The sequence below is a fragment of the Hyposmocoma kahamanoa genome, unplaced genomic scaffold, assembly GCF_003589595.1.
Source record: "Hyposmocoma kahamanoa isolate Upper Pololo Valley unplaced genomic scaffold, ASM358959v1 157, whole genome shotgun sequence".
Taxonomy (NCBI): domain Eukaryota; kingdom Metazoa; phylum Arthropoda; class Insecta; order Lepidoptera; family Cosmopterigidae; genus Hyposmocoma; species Hyposmocoma kahamanoa.
Window position 1 is genome coordinate 991628 of NW_020653561.1, and position 19286 is coordinate 1010913.

Below are 19286 nucleotides of genomic sequence, written 5' to 3' on the forward strand. Positions count from 1 at the left end.
ACTTACACTCACTTAACGTTTATTTTAAAAGTGTAAAATTTTCTCATTTAAATCTGTATTAGCTTCCAAACATTTTGTCACCCAATAAAATATACCAGTTAATTAGGTGAGTTTAACCTACTCTGACTTGTTATCCTCAGCAACGCATTTTCGGTATGAGTATATAGTTAAAAAAAACAACAAAGCATTCCCTAAGTTCTTTTAAGCACGCTTGGAATTCAGAATTTGAGAAAATACCAGTGAATAGAATTTCCATCTCGCTTTTCAGGACGGCAGCCTAAAATTAAATAAAAAAATTAAAAAGAAAATATTTTTGAATCTTAACGGTATTGAAGAACCTAAACTGACGAACTAAAAACTGATTACATATCGACCTAGATAGGTAATAAAACGCAAGGTCAAAATTATTTTTACTTCTTATAGTTTGAAAAACCGCTGTCTAGAACGATAGACAGTCATGAGGGACCTGGGTGTCATCCACGACTCAAAGCTCATGTTTGATGCTCATATTGATGATGTTATCTCCAAGGCTACTAAGTCTCTTGGATTCATAATGCTAAGTCTGTTTCTCCAGGCCAGGAAATTTACGAATATTATATTGTGCATATGTTCGTAGTAAGTTGGAACATGCTTCCCAAGTCGGAGTCCAAGATATCAAGTCTATATAGATAGAATTGAACGAGTCCAAAATAAACTTATTAAATTCTTATGCTGTAAATTGAGTAAGCCTTATAATTCATGCGACTATCCACGTCTCTCTGTAAGGATCTGAATCTATTACTTCTAAATATTCGCCGAAAAATGGTAATATTGACTGCTTTGACTTATTGGGTGATATTTCGTTTATTGTACCTACTCGTTCTATGAGACACTCTCACCCTATTGGGAACAGCCCTTAGCGAGGACTAACTATAGACAAAATAGTTTAGAGCTAGCAAGAGCTTGGATAGTGTGCTGAGCAATCATGACCTGGATATTGATATATTCAATTGTAATGTTGATGCACTAAATGTGGATATCCTATTTACCCAACTTTGTTGAATAATTTGTGATTAGCGCGGGTATTAATAATAATAATCATTTATTTCGGAACTGGTCCATAAATTGTTAGTAAATTACAAAATGCTTAGGTCTAAGGGTTAGTTAATTGTACAATACATAAGTACAGTGACACAAAAACAAAACAACATTTATATCCAATACGACCGCATGTAGTCGCATCCAATGCGCGAGCATCGGCAAGTACAACAAATGATTAAAGATTATGTTAATCAATACACTAATTGCCCAGTCTTTAATCAACTAGCTAATCAACAAGTAATGTTAGCTATATCTAGTTGGTACTTTAGCATGACTTATCGATTGTACTTTTAAATTGTATTTTTGGATTCCGATTCTCATGTGATATTGACACAAGTGTTTTAGCGGTAAATTCGTTATGACGTAATTACTAGTGTTGCAACGAATAGTATTTCGCCTTCAGGCCGAATACCAAATATTCGGCCCGGAGCGAGGCCGAATAGCCGAATATTCGAACAAACTATTCGGCCTGATTAATGGTCTTACGAAAATTTACAAATAATAAATACTAGATTGATTTTATTAGCAGTTCATGACAAAATTACATAATAAATAGGCAGTGTTTTTTGATCTCATAGAAGTTACTAATTATGATAATTTTATGTATGTTCTTATTTCTGAATCCTGTTTTTAGGTATTCGGCCGAATATTCGTTGCAAATGTAGTAATTACTCATATATCATCTATACAATAGTTTGCAATTTATTAAGTTCTTTACAATATACATATAAGTACAAGATTTTTATAAAAAAATAATTTCCATCATTCAACCAACGTTTCTTTTTTAATAATATCAAGTGACGGGACGAACAAGTCGTGCGACTGATGGTAAGCTAGACGCCTGCCCATAACAGTTACAGTGCCTGTACCTGGGAATATTATGGTACCTCAGCGCCTAATAACGGCGAAAGGGAGAGTGCCGAAGGCGTTGGCTATGTCCAACGACACAGCCACCACGCCTTCCCTCTCGCCGTTACCCTCCTCCACGATGTGTCGCAGCGACTCCAGGGCGTCCAGGGTGGAGAGTCCAGCCCTGAACACGTACTGCCGCTGCGACACATCGGGGCCTGTCCCCCTCAGGTGTTCGTTGATCCTGGAGGCGATGATTCGCTCTAGGATCTTCGCCACCTCGTCCAGCAGGACGAGGGGCCTGAACCCCGAGGGGGAGTAGTCCGCAGGTCGGCCCGGCTTGGGCACCAGGACGAGCCTTCCCTTCTTCCAGCATCTCGGGAACAACCCCGTTCTCAAGCAGTCATCCATGAGATGCTTGAGGCGGGTCCGCGCGTCCGCAGTTGTTTACGCCCTGACTTAGCGTACCTAACTCATCTCTCCTCGGGGTCGTATTGTTCCGGAATCTCGTGTACACGTCCTGGACCATTTTATATTGAATTGTTGATACTTTTTTTACAGGCTGGCAAACGAACTGGCTACAATGTAGGTAGATTTATTCGTCGTAGATACAACCAGTTGCTATCTCCAAAATATAACAAATCCGAGATCTACATCCGATCTACGGATTCTACAAGAGCTAAGATGACAGTATTGACTGCAATGTCCGCGGTGTATCCAGCCACTTTTGACACTTGGAGTGAAAACATTAACTGGGACCCTGTACCGTATACAACTGTACCCGTTCAGTATGATTTTGTAAGCATTATTGTATACTTAAATATATATGTTACTTTTCAAACACATACAATTATATTTTTTTACAATTGCTTTGCTTTCATCGAAAGTTACATATTTATCGCCTCAGTCGTGTTGTAAAATATTTGTGAACTTGGCTTTGAAAAGTAAGTTTCATAGTATTAGTAAATTTCAATAGTTTATCTTAGAAGACGAAATCTATCTGGCTATCGTTATTTATGCGGAGTGAGATGTTGAAATGTTGAAATACTACCACTGCCTCTATTACCCTGAGACATAAGTTAACAAGCCGCATGTGCCAGTCGTGTCACCAGCACTCTTCCTTCCAAATTTGGAAGTCCAAGGTTTAAGGTACTGATTTAAGTAGCAGCAGAGCTCCTTGTGAAAGAGTTCGTCCAGGAAACTATTGCCACTTTGCCTATTTCTGCCGCCAAGCAGTAATGTGAACATAACTGCGTTCCGTGTTTGAAGGGTAAGGATTTTAGTGATATTACGGACACATGGGAATTTTCAACTTATGTCTCAGGGTGACAGGCGCAGTGGCAGACTGACAACGTCCCTCAGATCTTTGCAATGTGAAGCTCTGAGTGATACTGCAACTGCTAAGCATAGTGTCACTAAGAACCTTAAAAAACCGGAACGCAGTAATGCTTTCATTACTCTTTGGCGACAGAAATAGGTATGGTGGGTATAAGTATTTAAAATGGGCTTCATTTACTATTTGATCAAAAAGACAGGTCTTCTCTCTGGAATGATGGCAGATGGAAGTTAAAAGGAACATAGAAAAAAAATCCATATCTGAGCTCAACCTGATCAATGAAGACCTCTTTAGCTTGGCTGAAATTTCAATTAATTTTGCAGAGAGATAACACGCTATACTAATATTATGTATTTTCTTTTTATCGTATCGATGGTAACCACTGTTATCGCGGCCCATAACGTAGTCATACTGACCATACCACTAGAAGCCGCATTGTTGAACTGTAAATCTGCCAATCGGCATAATATTGTTGAAACGTACATGGGAATTGCGAATTGTTGTCCGGGGTTGCTCACGTATTGGGAATATGACAGATGTCATTGAGGGGAGGGTCCTTTCGTGCAACTCATCGACAAAGCGGAACATGCTTGATATTAAAATACTTACATATTCGTAATTTCTTTCAGAATTTAGCGTCACTAAACTGCCCTAACTTCATGTCATGGTACTATAGTGCCATATTTCAAAATTCGCAAAGAATGAATCAATATGCAGATGTCATAGCTGAAGTTTCCGAAGCAACCGGCTCCGATTTCACTCAGACGCCTATTCTTACTATGGCTCTTTATGATATATTAGTAAGCGGGGTAAGCATACTTTCTGACTTGTTATCCAATATGGACCTAGCCCAGTCTGAGTTTGTTGTGTTAAACGGGAGACAGAAGGTTCAAATTTGTAAATTAACCGTGTCACATGTTATTAAAAACAGGTATTAACATATTACAATAAAACAAGTACGGTAACTCCTCACAAACGTAGCAGCGCAGCTTGTATGTGTGAACGCCCGCCCCGCGCCGTGTACCGACGCACACATTCACATAGTCTCGCGGTACATTCACATTTATTACACATTTACACGCGCATTAATTATGGAATTGAAGCATCATCATCCTTTCGGTCAGGACTCCATCACTCGCTCGAGATTACGCGATAAGGGCCACCGCTTCCGTGTCAAACCTATACTTAGGGTCGTATTCCAGAATTCTACTAGAATTCTACTATTGCAGTGGGCACTGAAAATCATACTCAAGTCCTTGCCGTTAGGGTCGTATTTCCAGTGCTTGAAATTATACTCAAGTCTGCTCAAATCCTGACTTGAGCATTGAGTAGAGTTTTGGAATACGACCCTCACTGAGTTACTAACAATGTTTTGATTTAACAGAGCTCATGTGATTATATCCTGACGTTTCAACTTTGGAGATATTAGTGTTTTTTAATGAGATATTATAAACTAAAATACACTGTAAGTTTTAAAAGTTAGAAATTATTTTGACATAACACGGTACGCCGCAGTAGGTTCTTAGGTTGGGGTGCCTGAGTTAGTTCACAGATCGCGTAAATGTCTCAGGAGCGCGGGTCTACTAACATTTGTCGCGGGTCAAATTTTGACAATAAAAAACAACATTCTATCGTGTCAAACCAAAACACTGCAAGGCTCAATACAGTGTTTTGTAATTTCATAACAATAAGAATCTTTCGGCTGTTAATGAAGGAAAAGACACGCATACGTTTTTCAATAGAAATAACTTAGTTTCCAAAGTAAAATTATAATGGCTAGGTAGATTTCTTTAAGACCTAATATACAATGTAAGTTAAAATGTATATTTTTATGTTATTAACCTCAAAAATTACAAAAAACAAATCGAAAAATCATTTACGCAGCTTTTTCTCAAAATGCTGTTTTTCATATTATAGTGTTTTGGTTTGACACGGTAAACCGCCGAGTGTATAGCCAACAATGCAAGCGCTTAGATAAGTCTTTTGTTTACATTACAACCCTTGTACAACCCCAGCATTCGGTTCCGCACGACTGCACACGGCGGGCAACGTTATTTTCACATCTTTGAGCGAGTGCTTAGGTTCTTTTTTCCTCGTAGTGAGCGCCTGGTCATTTCATCATGGTTATTATAGCGTAGGTATTTTGGATTTGATGCTGCATAGTAACTTTTTTATTTTTCTTTATTGAGTCAATACAATTGCAATATATTCACCATATGTATACAGGGTGTAACCGCAAGGTGTAGTCATATTAAAGGAGCCAAACCTATACTTGATCTAGACCCTCTGTGCAAAATATCAAATAAAAATAAGTGACTTTTAATGTTGATATAAGTTTAATTATGTTTGTATAAATAGTGATTGTCCGAAACAACCACTGCGTCACAACTCTATTGCTAGTTACGTTACTACGACTTCACAAATTCATTAATGAAACCTGGGCGGCCGCAAGCGGGGCGAAAGAACAGCTGACTACAATTGAAATGCCACTGTAAAAACATGATTTGAATATGTTGATGACACGTTAATATTAAGTAACAAAATCTTTAAATACCTAGAAAAATCGAATTATTTCTAACAATATTATTTTATGCCATACCTAGGTACGTACTTATTTACATACAATTTAAAGGATATTTATTTACTTATTAAGCCCGTAGTTACGCACGCCTTCATCGTATACACATTGTACATAATTTTGTATTAATACATTTATTTACGACAATTTTACAATAGTGGATACTTTTTTAATTGGTACTTACCTACTGTGCAATTCATACACGTTTTAATGAATTTCCTACGAATTGTAATTCACTGTTGTACAATGTACGAAATATTGACTTGTTTACGATAATTTTGAATAATAAGTACAATCACTGCACGCACTGCTGGCACATTTCACACATTTACAGGTAAGGTTCAAAATGCCGACCTCCATGCAATATGCATATTTCCGTGCGTCGGTACAGAGACTGCTCTACTCTTTGAAGCATCTGCCGAGTGATTTGACTAAACGCCATTTCGATCCGCTGCCTCATTTCTTCTGCGCTTTCACAGGACTCCGCATAAACAATATTTTTATATGACCCCACAAAAAAAATCGAGCGGTGTCAAGTCTGGGGACCACGCTGGCCAGGGTACAGGACCTCCCCGCCCAATCCACTGCGGGAAACGGTCGTTCATATGGGAACGTACATTTCGAGCAAAATGTGCGGGTGCTCCATCGTGCTAGAAAGTCATCCTGTGTTCCATCACGAGTCTCACGTATTGTGTCACTGGCAGGGCCATCAGAACGTCATCCAAGTCTTCTGTTAGGAATCTTAAATAATTGGCCCCATTCAGACTTGCCGGCAAAAACACTGGACCGATGACGGCACAACCTATTATACCAGCCCACACGTTAATCCGCCACTGGTGTTGAAAATTTGATTCCCTTGATACGCGGGGATTCAAATGAGTCCAAAAATGTTCATTATGCATATTGATAATGCCCGCACGCGTAAATGACGCCTCGTCTGTCCACAGTACCGACGAAGCGAAGTCGGGAGACCTCCCAACCTGGTCGCGGTACCAGCGGCAAAATGCCAAACGTAGATCATAGTCCGCTTGTAACAGCTCCTGCGTTCTTTGAAAATGGTATGGGTGCTGGCCATCATCCCGTAGCACACGCCACACACTCATATGGTTCACACCACCAAAGGCTGCCGCAGCACGACGAGTACTTGTCTTTGGATTGCCGAGAAAATGTTCCAAAACATCTGCCTCGAATTCTGGGTCTCGTGAACTCGGCCGGCCTTCAGAACTGGAACTACGGAACGATCCACTATTATGAAGTCTCATAACCATCTTCCTGAAGCATTCCACAGTAGGAAATGGTCGACGTCGATTTTCTGGGACGCCATCAATAAACTTTGCCCAATAAATTTGGCGAGCCTGGCGCAAGCTCCCATCGGCTGCGCCTACGCACAACATCATCTCTTAGTAATCACTATTGCTTAAGCGTGACATAGTTTAAATAAACACAAAAACAAGACACAAACAAAACGATGACACCTATTTAGTCCTCACAACGCAAACGGCAATTACAGACTGTTACAAAAAATTAAAAAATAGCGCCTCTGCCTCAGCGGCGGCACATCAAAGGACGCCGACTGAAACGCAAATTTTGGAATATAGGGTAACGTTTTCATAATGTACCTACAGATGAAATTAAAATTATTACCATCCTTTTAAAATAAGACCCTTCTCCTGATACAAATTACATCATTACATACACATTAAACGAATACCTATATCCTACGTCTACGACCTTCAACGTTGCACTGCATACGCTTTTGTTTGTAAACAAGCTCTGACCATCACCCGTACCACTTCCACACAACGCAAGAACTGACTGGGTGATTACGGATATACTGCACTAAGGAGGCAGTCACCCATCGGAAACTCACGACCCCATAGAGCCAGTCAACTATGAGAATCGAAACCACGACCTCCGAAACGAGTCTAACATTAACCACTACTCCACATCACGATGTATAAAATCAAATGCTGGCGGTGAAAATCAAAGGTGATATTTTTGCCGCCAAAGTTGCCGCCAAAGGCTTGCGACTTCGCTACGATTACGTATCGCGTACGCAAGGCGACTAATCTTGATACTTTGTTTATTTGGGTAAGATTTTTTATGGTTTTACACTATTGCTAATTTAAACTATTCTAAAATATTTCTTTAGATGAGTAGATATTATTAGGAAGTAAGAACCTTAATAGGTTCAACGGATATTAATTATTTCAATTTCACCATGTAATAAATTCATACACAGAAAGTTGTCGTGTGTAGATAAGTCAAATTAAGCGTAAGCCTGTTGTTAGAAACGTGCGCTCAGCAATAGACGTATGTAAGTTAGTAAAGTACTATTTTTTGCACAAGGTTTAGTCCACTACACTTGCATAGTAAGTACTGGTTGGAAACTTGACATTCTCGCATCTTTGAAGATTTCGGCAATTATCTCCGAAATCCAAGTTTTCTCACGATATTTTCATTTCCAAGCAAGTGATGAAAATTTATTTTATTTTTATTTTTTATTTTTTATTTATGGCACAATGTACAGACATCAGATACAGAAAGTGAGGAAAATAAAAACGCTTAAAAATTAATACAACAGGCATATCTGTGCCCAATTATTACTGTGCTCAACATTCATTTTAAAACATTTAGATATACTTAAACAGACACTAAATCAATCATAAAAAAAAATTAAATTAAATTAAAATTACAATAATTAATTCGTGGTCAACGATCAAAACTAATTTCTTGACGTTTACCGACCTTCAGGTTGCACCTTTACGATGAAAGTGTCCCAATACAAAATTTCAACTTTTTGGGAATAAAAAAGAAAATAAGATTTCAAGTTTTTACATATTTTCATATTATTTTATTTATTACCTACTCTTGAAGTACTAAAGGTGATGGCCTTATTAGTCTTTGAAAATAATGAGGAAAAATGGAACTTTACAACTGAAAATTGTTTCTGATCATTTTAATGTTCAACAATTTAAAAACATAATTTACAAAAACTAGTCGCCAATAGGTCTTTTTTTTAACGATTTTTTTGTTATCATTTAACGTATTAAGAATTAAGTCTTTTTAATGTTCATCAGCTAAGCAAGATGTCATAACCCTTGATATTGTTTTGTGGTCCCTGTTTCACAATTAAAAAAGAAGAAAGTCCACGAAACAAAAAAGTAAGTCCCTTTAAAAAGTAAGTTACTAAAAAAATATTTTTTTTTTTAAATATTAGGTCGAACAAGTCGTGTACCCGGTGGAAAGCGTCACGCCTGTCCATAACAGTAGCACTGCCGCTCGAAGGCTACTGCTACGGCGTCCATCTCTCTGAGACATAGTTGACAAGTCCCATGTGCCTGTAATTTCACCAGCACCCTTACCCTTCAAAACTGTAACACGGTAATGTTACAGGCAGTACCACCCTGGACGAACTCACAAGGAGCTCTACTGCTACTAGTGATTTTTGAATATGATTTTCGGAACGAAAATGGCTCAAATGCTAATCCGTCAGTGGCAGCGTGTTGTCTTTGCAAATGCAGATTCAACAATAAATGCGGCGTTAATATTTCGACGCGGGAGTAGAATTTTTAAACTGAAAGAACAAAATGAAAGGGACCTTTATGAATCAGTGCTATTCGAGCTTTAATTGCACAATTTCATCTTCACCACAGTGTGACTAATGTAACAAAATATTTTTTTAAGATGGTTTTACGGTATAAACTCATTTTTTAATTTTTTGATTTGGGTCGCTTTCATTGTAAGGGTGCGAAGTATTAGTCGGATAATTGCGTCATATTGCGTCATGCGTTAGAAGAAACATACCGACTGATTCGCTAGCCGCCATGCGTTAGAACAGTACCGACGGATAGAAAGGGACAAATTTCATTCATTAAAATACAATAGATGAATGCGTATTATTACATATGATATGGTAAAAAGAAACAGAGATAACTTTAAAATATGTGTTTTTTAGAGGACATTAGTTTTATTAATGGATATTAAATGGAAATTTGTGTATTTTGTATGTTTGAAGATATGAAGTTAACGAAACCATATTACGTTATTATGTACTAAGTTTTAAATAATAGTTTTATTATGAACTAGTGTATTTTAGCACAGTAATCGATAATATTTATTTTTCATTAAATGTTCACACGCATATTACATGAATAAAATAATAATAAATTTAGTAAATTATAACATAGTAATAAGAATATGGCATTAAGTACTTTATCATTTACAATAACATGCCTGAATTTCACAATTTTTTCAAGTTACGTAATTTGGTTGTATTATGATACTCAATAGAGATGTGATGTGACTATTTATTTTCGTTAAATGACATCAGCTGATCGAAACTGTTCATGGCGAAATTTCCATAAATAACGTAGTGTGTACTAAAACAACTTTGCTAAATAGTTTCATACCATTAACTGAATCCGACCTTCAAATATGACCACACCTTGCTGTTACACCCTGTATAATGGAGTAATTTCACAAAAAATAATTGAATATCAATTCAATACAAATTTAATTACAATTAATAGCGACATCGCTAGCCAGGGCTGGTAACTGTAAAGTTAACTAACTGGGTGACGAAATACTTTCATAGATTTCTCATAGATGGCGCTACGGCAAAAAATCTTTGAAATACAAAGATCCGACAAACAAGCACGTAGAAAAATTCGTGAGGTCTGCTGGTTCGTTCCGTGGCTTAGTTGGCACAGCGTCTGATACGGTTTGCTAGAAGACGTCGGTTCGAGTCTTTACATTAATAATTAAGATACAGCAATTTCAACTCATTCATTTATTTTGGTTTTAGCAACATCTTGGTTATGATATAGGTCCAGATTTGACGAAATTGATGCCGGCTCTGGAAATGGCTGCAAATGAAGCAATAGACATAATTTGGGGTGACGATAATTACATTGCCTTGCAAGCTGGTAAATATTTGGTTTCTTATAATAATTCTCTGCCTCCGTGGCCGAACGGTTACTATGCTGCTCTGTCACGTAGAGGTTCCGGGTTCGATTCCTGGGTCAAGAGAAATGTTTGCAAGGCATATTAATATTCTCGTAAGTTTGGGTGTGTAGACATACACAGATACAAATGCACAGCAACCACGATACTGGGTTTCCCATGTGCGGAGCTACGAGTGTGTGTATGTTAATTAAAATTTGTTTAACAGCAAGCGGTGACAACATCATCCCATCTTGAATTATTCAACGTTATCTTGCCCTCCCCTTTCCTGCTCTGAAGCACGCGTACTTCTTAAGTAGTCCCCATTTCATAACTTGTTGTATTCCTTTGTAAACTAATAGGCTTGATGACACATTTCTCTGTTGCGCAGTCAACAATTTTGTTATAATTATTAATACTAAGATCAAACACAAGGAAATATTTATTCAATCTGACAGGACTCAAACCTGCGTCTTTGCCAAAGCAAGGTGACCAACTGAGTTACAGATCGAGTCATCGAGATCGAAGAAATTTTTCTTTGTGTTCGAATTATCGAACACGTTATTCAATTATTATAATGTTTTCAGGTGTTCTTCTGAACGAATTCTTCACATACGCCAATCAGATTATTTACGGTACAGACACCCAGCGGGTTCGTGTGTATTCTGCTCACGATTTCAACGTTTATTCCCTTGAAGCTGTGTCCCAAGTGACACCTAGACAGGGAGCCCCTAAATACGGATCTGTGTTCTCCTTGGAGCTGAGAAGGGTTGTCGAAACTGGCGAATATGTTGTCCTGGTAAATGACGTTCAATCAATTTTGTTAGGTAACTAAAAACTTAGAAAATAAATACTAAATTGGAATGCTAAAAAAAATCGATACATAATCTCAGTACTAAACAGAGTACTAAAAAACCGACCTCAAAAGTTCGTTGAATTACATATTTGCCAAGATTTGTTGAAATCGGTTACCGGAAAGTGCGCAAAACCGGATTCATCCCCTAGTTCGCCACTATACGGGACTTTACACAGGAAACGGTGCTCACTGCTTAAAGTATATTGAGATAAAAACGCCTTCAATTGGAGTATAGCAAAATCAACCATTAACATAATTGCTCCTTATGAAATGTAGGCGCTATTTATAAAAATAAGTCTTCATGTGTGAACATTCCGCCGGCCTTTGAAATTGCCTTTGAATCGCCTTGCCTATCAACCTGTAATACTTAATTAGTTGGAAGTGGACACATTTTCGAAAAGGATCTTCTTACAATTCCTGTAGAAGTTTGATATCTCTATTGATGTCATCAGTGCCAGGAAATACAGCTACAACTCGACTCAATTTCTATTTTAGATTATCCTCTTTGAGAACTACTAGAGCGTTAATCTTCAATGCGCCTTTAGAAGTACGTCATTTCTCAGTTGAAGTTCTGAAACATATTCTTTGCTCCATCTGCACGAAAAATGTTGTCGAAGTTGTTTATTTTGCTGGAAACGATTCAAGTGACTGTTTGACACATCTAGATAATCCTGGCTTGACAATTAAGTGAGAGGTCTACCGATGATGAAATGCCCTGATATCAATGGCATTAAGTCTTCTGAATTGCTCGAGAGAAGGGTAAGTGGTCGTGAATTGAGGATTGCTTCAATTTGAACAAGTGCTGTATAAAGCTCTTCAAAACTTAAGTTACCCAACACTCTTTGGAAATGATAGAATTCGACTGTATTTTTTTGTGTGTGTTTTTGTTTCTCCGACATTTGTAAACCGATTTCGATTATACTTTTTTGTTGGAAAGGGGTACTTCAATAATGATCCCATCAAATTTGAAGAAAATACACCTGTAAGGGTGGCAAATGAGGGTGATAATTAGGGTTTAGGATGAATCCGGTTTATTACGTTTCACTACCTTTCCGTTTAACCAATTACAATAAACTTGGTAAACAGATTTGAGGTCGGTTTTTTTTTTTCAAAATAGTTATTTGTTATGCAAGGCTGCAAAGTTGTTATTTGACTCGAGAGCTTGTATTGAAACCTGAACAAGCGAAGGAGGCTAAGATTGAAACACGAGCGAAACGAGTGGTTCAAAAATAGATTCCTGAGCGTAGCGAGGGTTTCAAGGCACGAGATGCAAAACAACTTTGCTGCCCAGCGAAACACACGACTTTTCACCTCACCATAGCGAGGAAAATGGTAGATGAAAGAAAAACAATTGCTCATTGCTCATTGGCACCACACCCCACCAAAGTAAATCTGACCCGGACAAGCCGGATATACCAGGGGGCACAGTTTCGGGGAGTGACACGCCCGGGATTATGGAGGGGAAGACCAACCAGCCGCAACCGGTGGATAGATTCCTGCCGGCTATGCAGCACGTGACAGAAAGTATGTTGTAGGGGTAGTTAGTTATTTGGGTAGGTGGTTAGGTAGTGTTGTTAGGAATGAGCGCTGATGGTGTTGGGCTTCCTGTTGCCTTAGTGGATTCTCCTGGGTGAGGATGTGTTCTCGTCCATAGAGCTCGAGTTGTACCATTTCTTTTCCCTTCTGATTCGGTGTCGGCTTCCGGAATTTTGTATTTCTTCAACTTGTTGCCTAAATTTATCCTTATCTTTAGTTAGTTCTGTCTGTTTTAATCCTTCTAGTAAGAAGTTTTATCCCGGAGTGGGTTTAGGTTTACATCTCAAAAGCTTTCTCAATGTCCAATGTAAGTATGTATATACGTTTGCCTTGCTTCCAAGGCTCATCAAGTATTCGCCTGAGCGCAAAAATGTGGTCGTTTGTTGATCTATTTTAGAGGAATACTGCTTGGTATATCTAGTCTTTGCAATAGGAAGTTTGCACATATCTTATAGCCCGTGTTGCAAACAGATGTTTTTCTAATCATTGATGTTCTTGGGGTGTGAATTTTGGGAATAGAGACTTTTACTATTCGGATCCAACTTGGTGGCACTTTGTTTTGTTTTCAGGCCAAATTCATGTGTGATGATATGTCTGTTTAGCTCCGGCGGGCTTACCTTAAATAATTCGGTTACTATTTGATCCATTCCTGGCGCGGTGCCGTTTTTCATTTTTATGATTATTTCCCCAAATATTTCCTCATTCATGTCTTCGGCGAGTTCTGATTGATCTTCAATTGGAATCGTTTAAAAAATTTCGCTTTTTGTAAACGTGCGTTGGTAACTCTATGCTTTTTGTTTATGTTAAGGTGGATAGATAATGTGGCTTTGGCAGCTATCTTCATGATTTCTAGTATCGAGTACCAGGAAATCAAACCATTGCTGTCCATTTTGGATTTTAAATGTATTTCCCGTACTTCGTTTTGAATTCGGTTGCCATATTCTCTCCTTGTAGCAGTTGATAGTCAAAGTTTGTTAAATTCTTTGTTGTCGGTGATTGTATCTTTTGATGTATGCTACGTTTTTCGATTTAAGTCGTTGGTGGTTTACCTCGCCAAAAATTATTTTGTGGTCAGTGTGTGATAGTATGGTCTAACGGTAAATTTCTGGTGGTTGCCAAATAACTTTGCAAGATTTTCGGCCAAATGACGTTGGATATGTCCGAGTTTTTTTGTTTTGATTAGATTCAGGTTTCCTAATTGGTCATCTATTTTTGGTTTTTTTTGTTGGCGTAGCTGCACCTCGTACGCTCCAAGTAGCTATTTTTATATTTTCTAGCGAGACAGTTTGTCTCAGAGGGCCTATAATTTGGACAAATATGTATCCTGAGTCATCCAGCTGTTCTTCTGGGGTGTTATCGGTCATGTAGTATATAGGTATGGAGTACTCGGAGATCCGACTTATTACAGGACTATGTAGTGGTTTCAATTGTAGGTAAGGTTGATGCTATCCACTGCATCATTGGTTTTTGGAGTGAAAGTTACTGAAGGTGCTGAAGTGTTGTTTCGTTGATATACTTTGACATCTATGTCGTAGAAATTAGCGGCTGCTATTAAAATATCCGTTGCTCCCCACTGTCCATCTTGGTACTGTTGCATAACGTACATATGGCGTAAGACTTTTTCATTATCTTTACTGTAGCTAAGGTTGCGTGATGGTCAAATGTAGTATAGAATAACCCAGTTTCCATCCGCTTGCATTTGAACTATTGAAGTATTTGTAGGGATGTCTACTATTTATTTAGTTTTATTTTTATGATTGACCCGTGGAAAAGAGCTTACTCTAGGTTAGGTTAGTACAAAGGTTAGATTCTAGTTTTGATGTTTTTATTCGTGATGACTGCGTGCCCTTGGGTTTTTGGGTTGTTAGTAGCAGATGCTTTATGACACTTTCGCCAGTTTTGGGTTATTGTCTTCGTTCAGATGGTGGGTCGTTTAGTTGATTGTCGATTCTTTTATAGTCTTTGGAAAATTATTTGCTGATGTTTGGGTTTCGAAATTCATTAAGGGACATTTAGAGTAAATTGCATCACCTGTGTTGTGTTACTGTTGTCGGTCTTTTGGATAATTTGTTTATGATGCAGCTGTGCACGCTGCTACATCATAGCTGTGGAATTTGCATTTATCCGGCGTGGAAATTGAAATGGAATATTTATTTTTTATATTTATGCGTTTTGTTTTTGAAGATTTTTATTGCATATTTTAGATGTCTAGCCATTGACTGTCTAGCTTTATTTTTATAAGGGAAATATGGTTATTTTGACAGTTTGTATGAAAAATCGATCTAAGGGGGCAGAGTATCTATTGTCAGCTGTACTTAACTTTTTTAATACCTAGATAGTCTCGTTTAATTTTCCAAATGGTTGGCGTGTGATTATAACGCACTGGTTCCGAAATGTATAGGATAGCAAATAACTTAATTTATAGAAATCGTCTTTCGTCTCTGATAAAAAAATTGTGGATTTACGAAAGCGTCGGAGAATTAACTAGTAACCAATGATTCTATCTTTCCTGCAGTTGGTTTAAATAAAAGATTTGGGTGTCTTTCACCGGGTTTTATGGTCTCGTGTGTATGTTACGAGCATGTTGCAGGTGGTAGCAGGTTCGCTCGTCGCCGGCTGTTTTGTTTCGAATGTTCCGATCTCTATGTAGATTTGATTGTAAATAACATTTGCACTGCACTTTTTGAACAACGTTTATACAACTTATATAAAGTTTATTGCAGTTTTACTGGTAATCGACATTTTTATATTTTGGTTTCAGGGTGTTATTTTTGAGTAATTAATTTGATGCACTTTTGTTTATACACTATTTGGAAAAGCACTTTTAGTGATAACCCCTTAGAATAATAACGCGTAGAATGATAGTTTCATATCAAACGAACTGTCACAAGTGAGGCAAAAATCAAATTCATGTAGGCTAGTTTTAGTAGTAGGTTAATTTTCGGTTTTAGTGAATATTTATATAAAAATACAAGTTGAAACGCGTTACTTCCTTGTGGAATGGATGTTAGTATTCTTACACTCATTTACCGCACATTACGTCATTTTTAGCTAAAATTCTTGATCTGTTCGCAGTGCAAGTTGACCTTGAGCACTGAAGGCCCGCCCGCTCGTGTAGGCCCTTTGGGCGCGCTTTAATTTGCCTCACTTAGCGTGTGCGGACTAGGTTTCTATGTATTATTATTCTAAGGATAACCCATACTTTTAGATTTTGTTTTTAGAGTGTTCGTTTTGAGTAATTCAAGTTTCGTAATAGTTGACTGTCGATAAGACAACCCGCGCGGTTAAGGACGATAGACGCGGTGAATAATGACGTAAATAAAAGGTTCGGGAATGCGAGTGGCTCGGGAGCGCATGTGGCACGTCTGCTCGCTCTGGCTGTCCGCATAGAACTCCTGTTGGATGAAAGAAAAACAATTGAAATAAAAAAGATCAGTTTTTTTAAATGAAAAGAAATAGTTTATTTTCGGATGCGTTCTGAATTTACACTTCATCAATTTTTATTCTAGCTCGTCATTGACTTACAAATAAATGGACGACGGGTCTAATACAAAAACCACGAAAAAAATGTCCCAAGTCAACCTATTTAAACGTAGTGACATGTAAAGGAATATGAAAAAGCTAAAACGTTGAATTTAAATTGTAATATCATCGCAGTACTGTCTAATTTTGCTTGCTTCGCTGTCAGTCGAACAAACGAAGACTAGAGCGTGAATGACGCTCTGTATACGATTTTAACGCCCTGTAAGTTCGGACACTTTTTAGCGCGGACCCGACGTCCATATAATTGTAAGTCAATGTAGCTCGTACTTTTATTTTGTGAGATTAAGTGATTATTGAAATTATTTTAGTTCTTCAACGAATTAAAATAATTTAATAAACACAATTAGTTATCAATCAATTTAATGTCAACAAGAATAAGAATTAAATATACCAACGGTTTTATATTACATAAATAAATAATGTACGAAAATTATTCAAACGTGTCATTATTTTTTTTCAGTCCATTGTTAACTTCGAATTTCAAAAACCTTTTCCTCGCTAGCAAAAAACCCTTTCGCGCGTAGATTTCTATGGAGAAAGAAAGCCTTTCCGAACTAGTGAGGTGAAAAAGTTATCTTTATTAATGCGTCATTTTATTTACAGCCCGTGTACCTTCCGTCACCGTACGAGACAGAAATCTATCTTCCCGTAAAAGGCTGCGGTCTCCCGTGTGGTCTAGACAAATTCCTTGAAATCACCTCAAAATATCTCCTCGATGTAGACACTTGGCGTACAAAATGTGGATTCACTGAGGACTACGTAATAGATTCTTCGAGCATTGATTAAATATGCAACTTGGCTATTGCACTGCCATGCATCTATTCTACAATTTTTAAATAAGATTATACTGACTATAAAATGTTACTATATTATTGTTATCATACGTGTCCCGGCTTCGTGACTCCACAAAGTCTATGGATATTGTGGAGTATATACGAGTGAAAACCAATGCTACCCTGAGGGTCGAGAAGTTGGGGTCCCACCACAATGTGAATTTATAACTAATTTGTGGTGAGAGTACCAATTCAACGTCTGTCATCATGTACCAACGTTTCCGAGGCCGGCTACCGAGCACCCACGTTGCGTCACACGTAAATACGTGAAAATAATTAGTAATTTGCGTTTTATTATATTGTTATGTATGTTAGTCTAGTATGTATTTATTGGTCTTTATAATCTGAACGTGAATACATAAATAAAAAAAACTAAAAAGTGATACAAAGATACAACGCAAGCACGTAGAAAAATCCGAGAGGTCCGCTGGTTCGTTCCGTGGCTTAGTTGGTATAGCGTCTGACACGGTGTTCTAGAAGACGTCGGTTCGAATCCTGCCGAATGGAAGGATTTTTTTCTGAGTGTTCGATCTATGTATTAATAATTATAAAAAAACTAGTGGAGTAATTTCACATAAATATAATTGAATATCAATTCAATGAAAATTTAAATACAATGAGCGACATGTCTAGCCGGGGCTGGTAGTTGTAAAGGTATCTAACTGGGTGACGAAATATCATAGATTTCTCATAGATGGCGCTACAGCTAAAAAAAGTCGTTGAAAAACCAAATACAAAGATACAACGCAAGCACAAAGAAAAATTCGTGAGGTCCGCTGGTTCGTTTCGTGATTTAGTTGGTACAGCGTCAGGCACGGTATGCTAGAAGACGTCGGTTCGGATCTGGCCAGATCGAAGGAATTTTTTCTGATTGTTCGATCTTTGTATTAATAATTATAACAAACTAGTGTTTTATTTTTCACATAAAAAATAATTGAGTATCAATTCAATTAAAATTTAAAAAGCGTTGTTGTGTGTATTGAGTTGTTGGGTTTCCGATAACTTCTTTTTTCGGGTATTTATTTTCATACAATTTATTTTATTATTTATTTTATATTTTTCATATGATATTAAGTGACGGTACGAAAAAGTTGGGCGCCTGGTGGTAAGCGACACACCTTTTAATAGTAGTTGCAGTGCCTAGATCTGAGGGGCACCACCATACTACCACCCGTCACCCTAAGACGTAATTTGACAAGTCGCATGTGCCTGTAATTTCACCAGCATTCTTCGACACCGGAGCGGATGAATGCCCACATTGTTAATTGGCGTCTGAAATAGGTCAAGGAGCTCTGCTGCTACATAAATATAAATATATGCTATTTTTTTGACAATGTCCAAGATCTGTTCTACATAGATACATAGATAGATTATTATTACTATTCTATTATTATTATTACTATTCTACATAGATAGATTCTACATTTTTCTGTATTTAACTATAACACAGGTTTAGGTTTGAAATGAAACTATTTTTCCGGATTTAAATCGCGTATATTTGTTTTTTCAAACAAACCAACTTCTCGGGCCTTTTACACGGTTGACTGACAGTCAACCGTGACTATGGGACCTGTAAGGGGCCCGAAATGTCGGTTTGTTTCAAAAAACAATATACGCGAATTAAATCTGGAAAAATAGTTTCATTTTCTATGTGTAACAATCGCGAAAACCTAAAAACTCGACAGGTTTAATTTACCAAGTAAGATTTCTATTTGTGTTCGAGAAATAAGT

General features: G+C 37.6%; 1 protein-coding gene across 1 annotated transcript in view; it reads left to right on the top strand.

The window, feature by feature from the left end:
• The window catches only part of LOC113240581 (prostatic acid phosphatase-like), a 55254-nt gene extending 37683 nt beyond the window's left edge, over positions 1–17571 (top strand). Inside the window, exons 2-6 of the mRNA XM_026477916.1 lie at positions 2491–2727; positions 3895–4074; positions 10651–10771; positions 11375–11586; positions 17326–17571. Coding sequence (XP_026333701.1) covers positions 2491–2727; positions 3895–4074; positions 10651–10771; positions 11375–11586; positions 17326–17508 — 933 coding nt within the window. The 3' untranslated portion in view covers positions 17509–17571. The remainder of the gene's footprint in view (positions 1–2490; positions 2728–3894; positions 4075–10650; positions 10772–11374; positions 11587–17325) is intronic.
• Positions 17572–19286: the final 1715 nt, after the last annotated feature.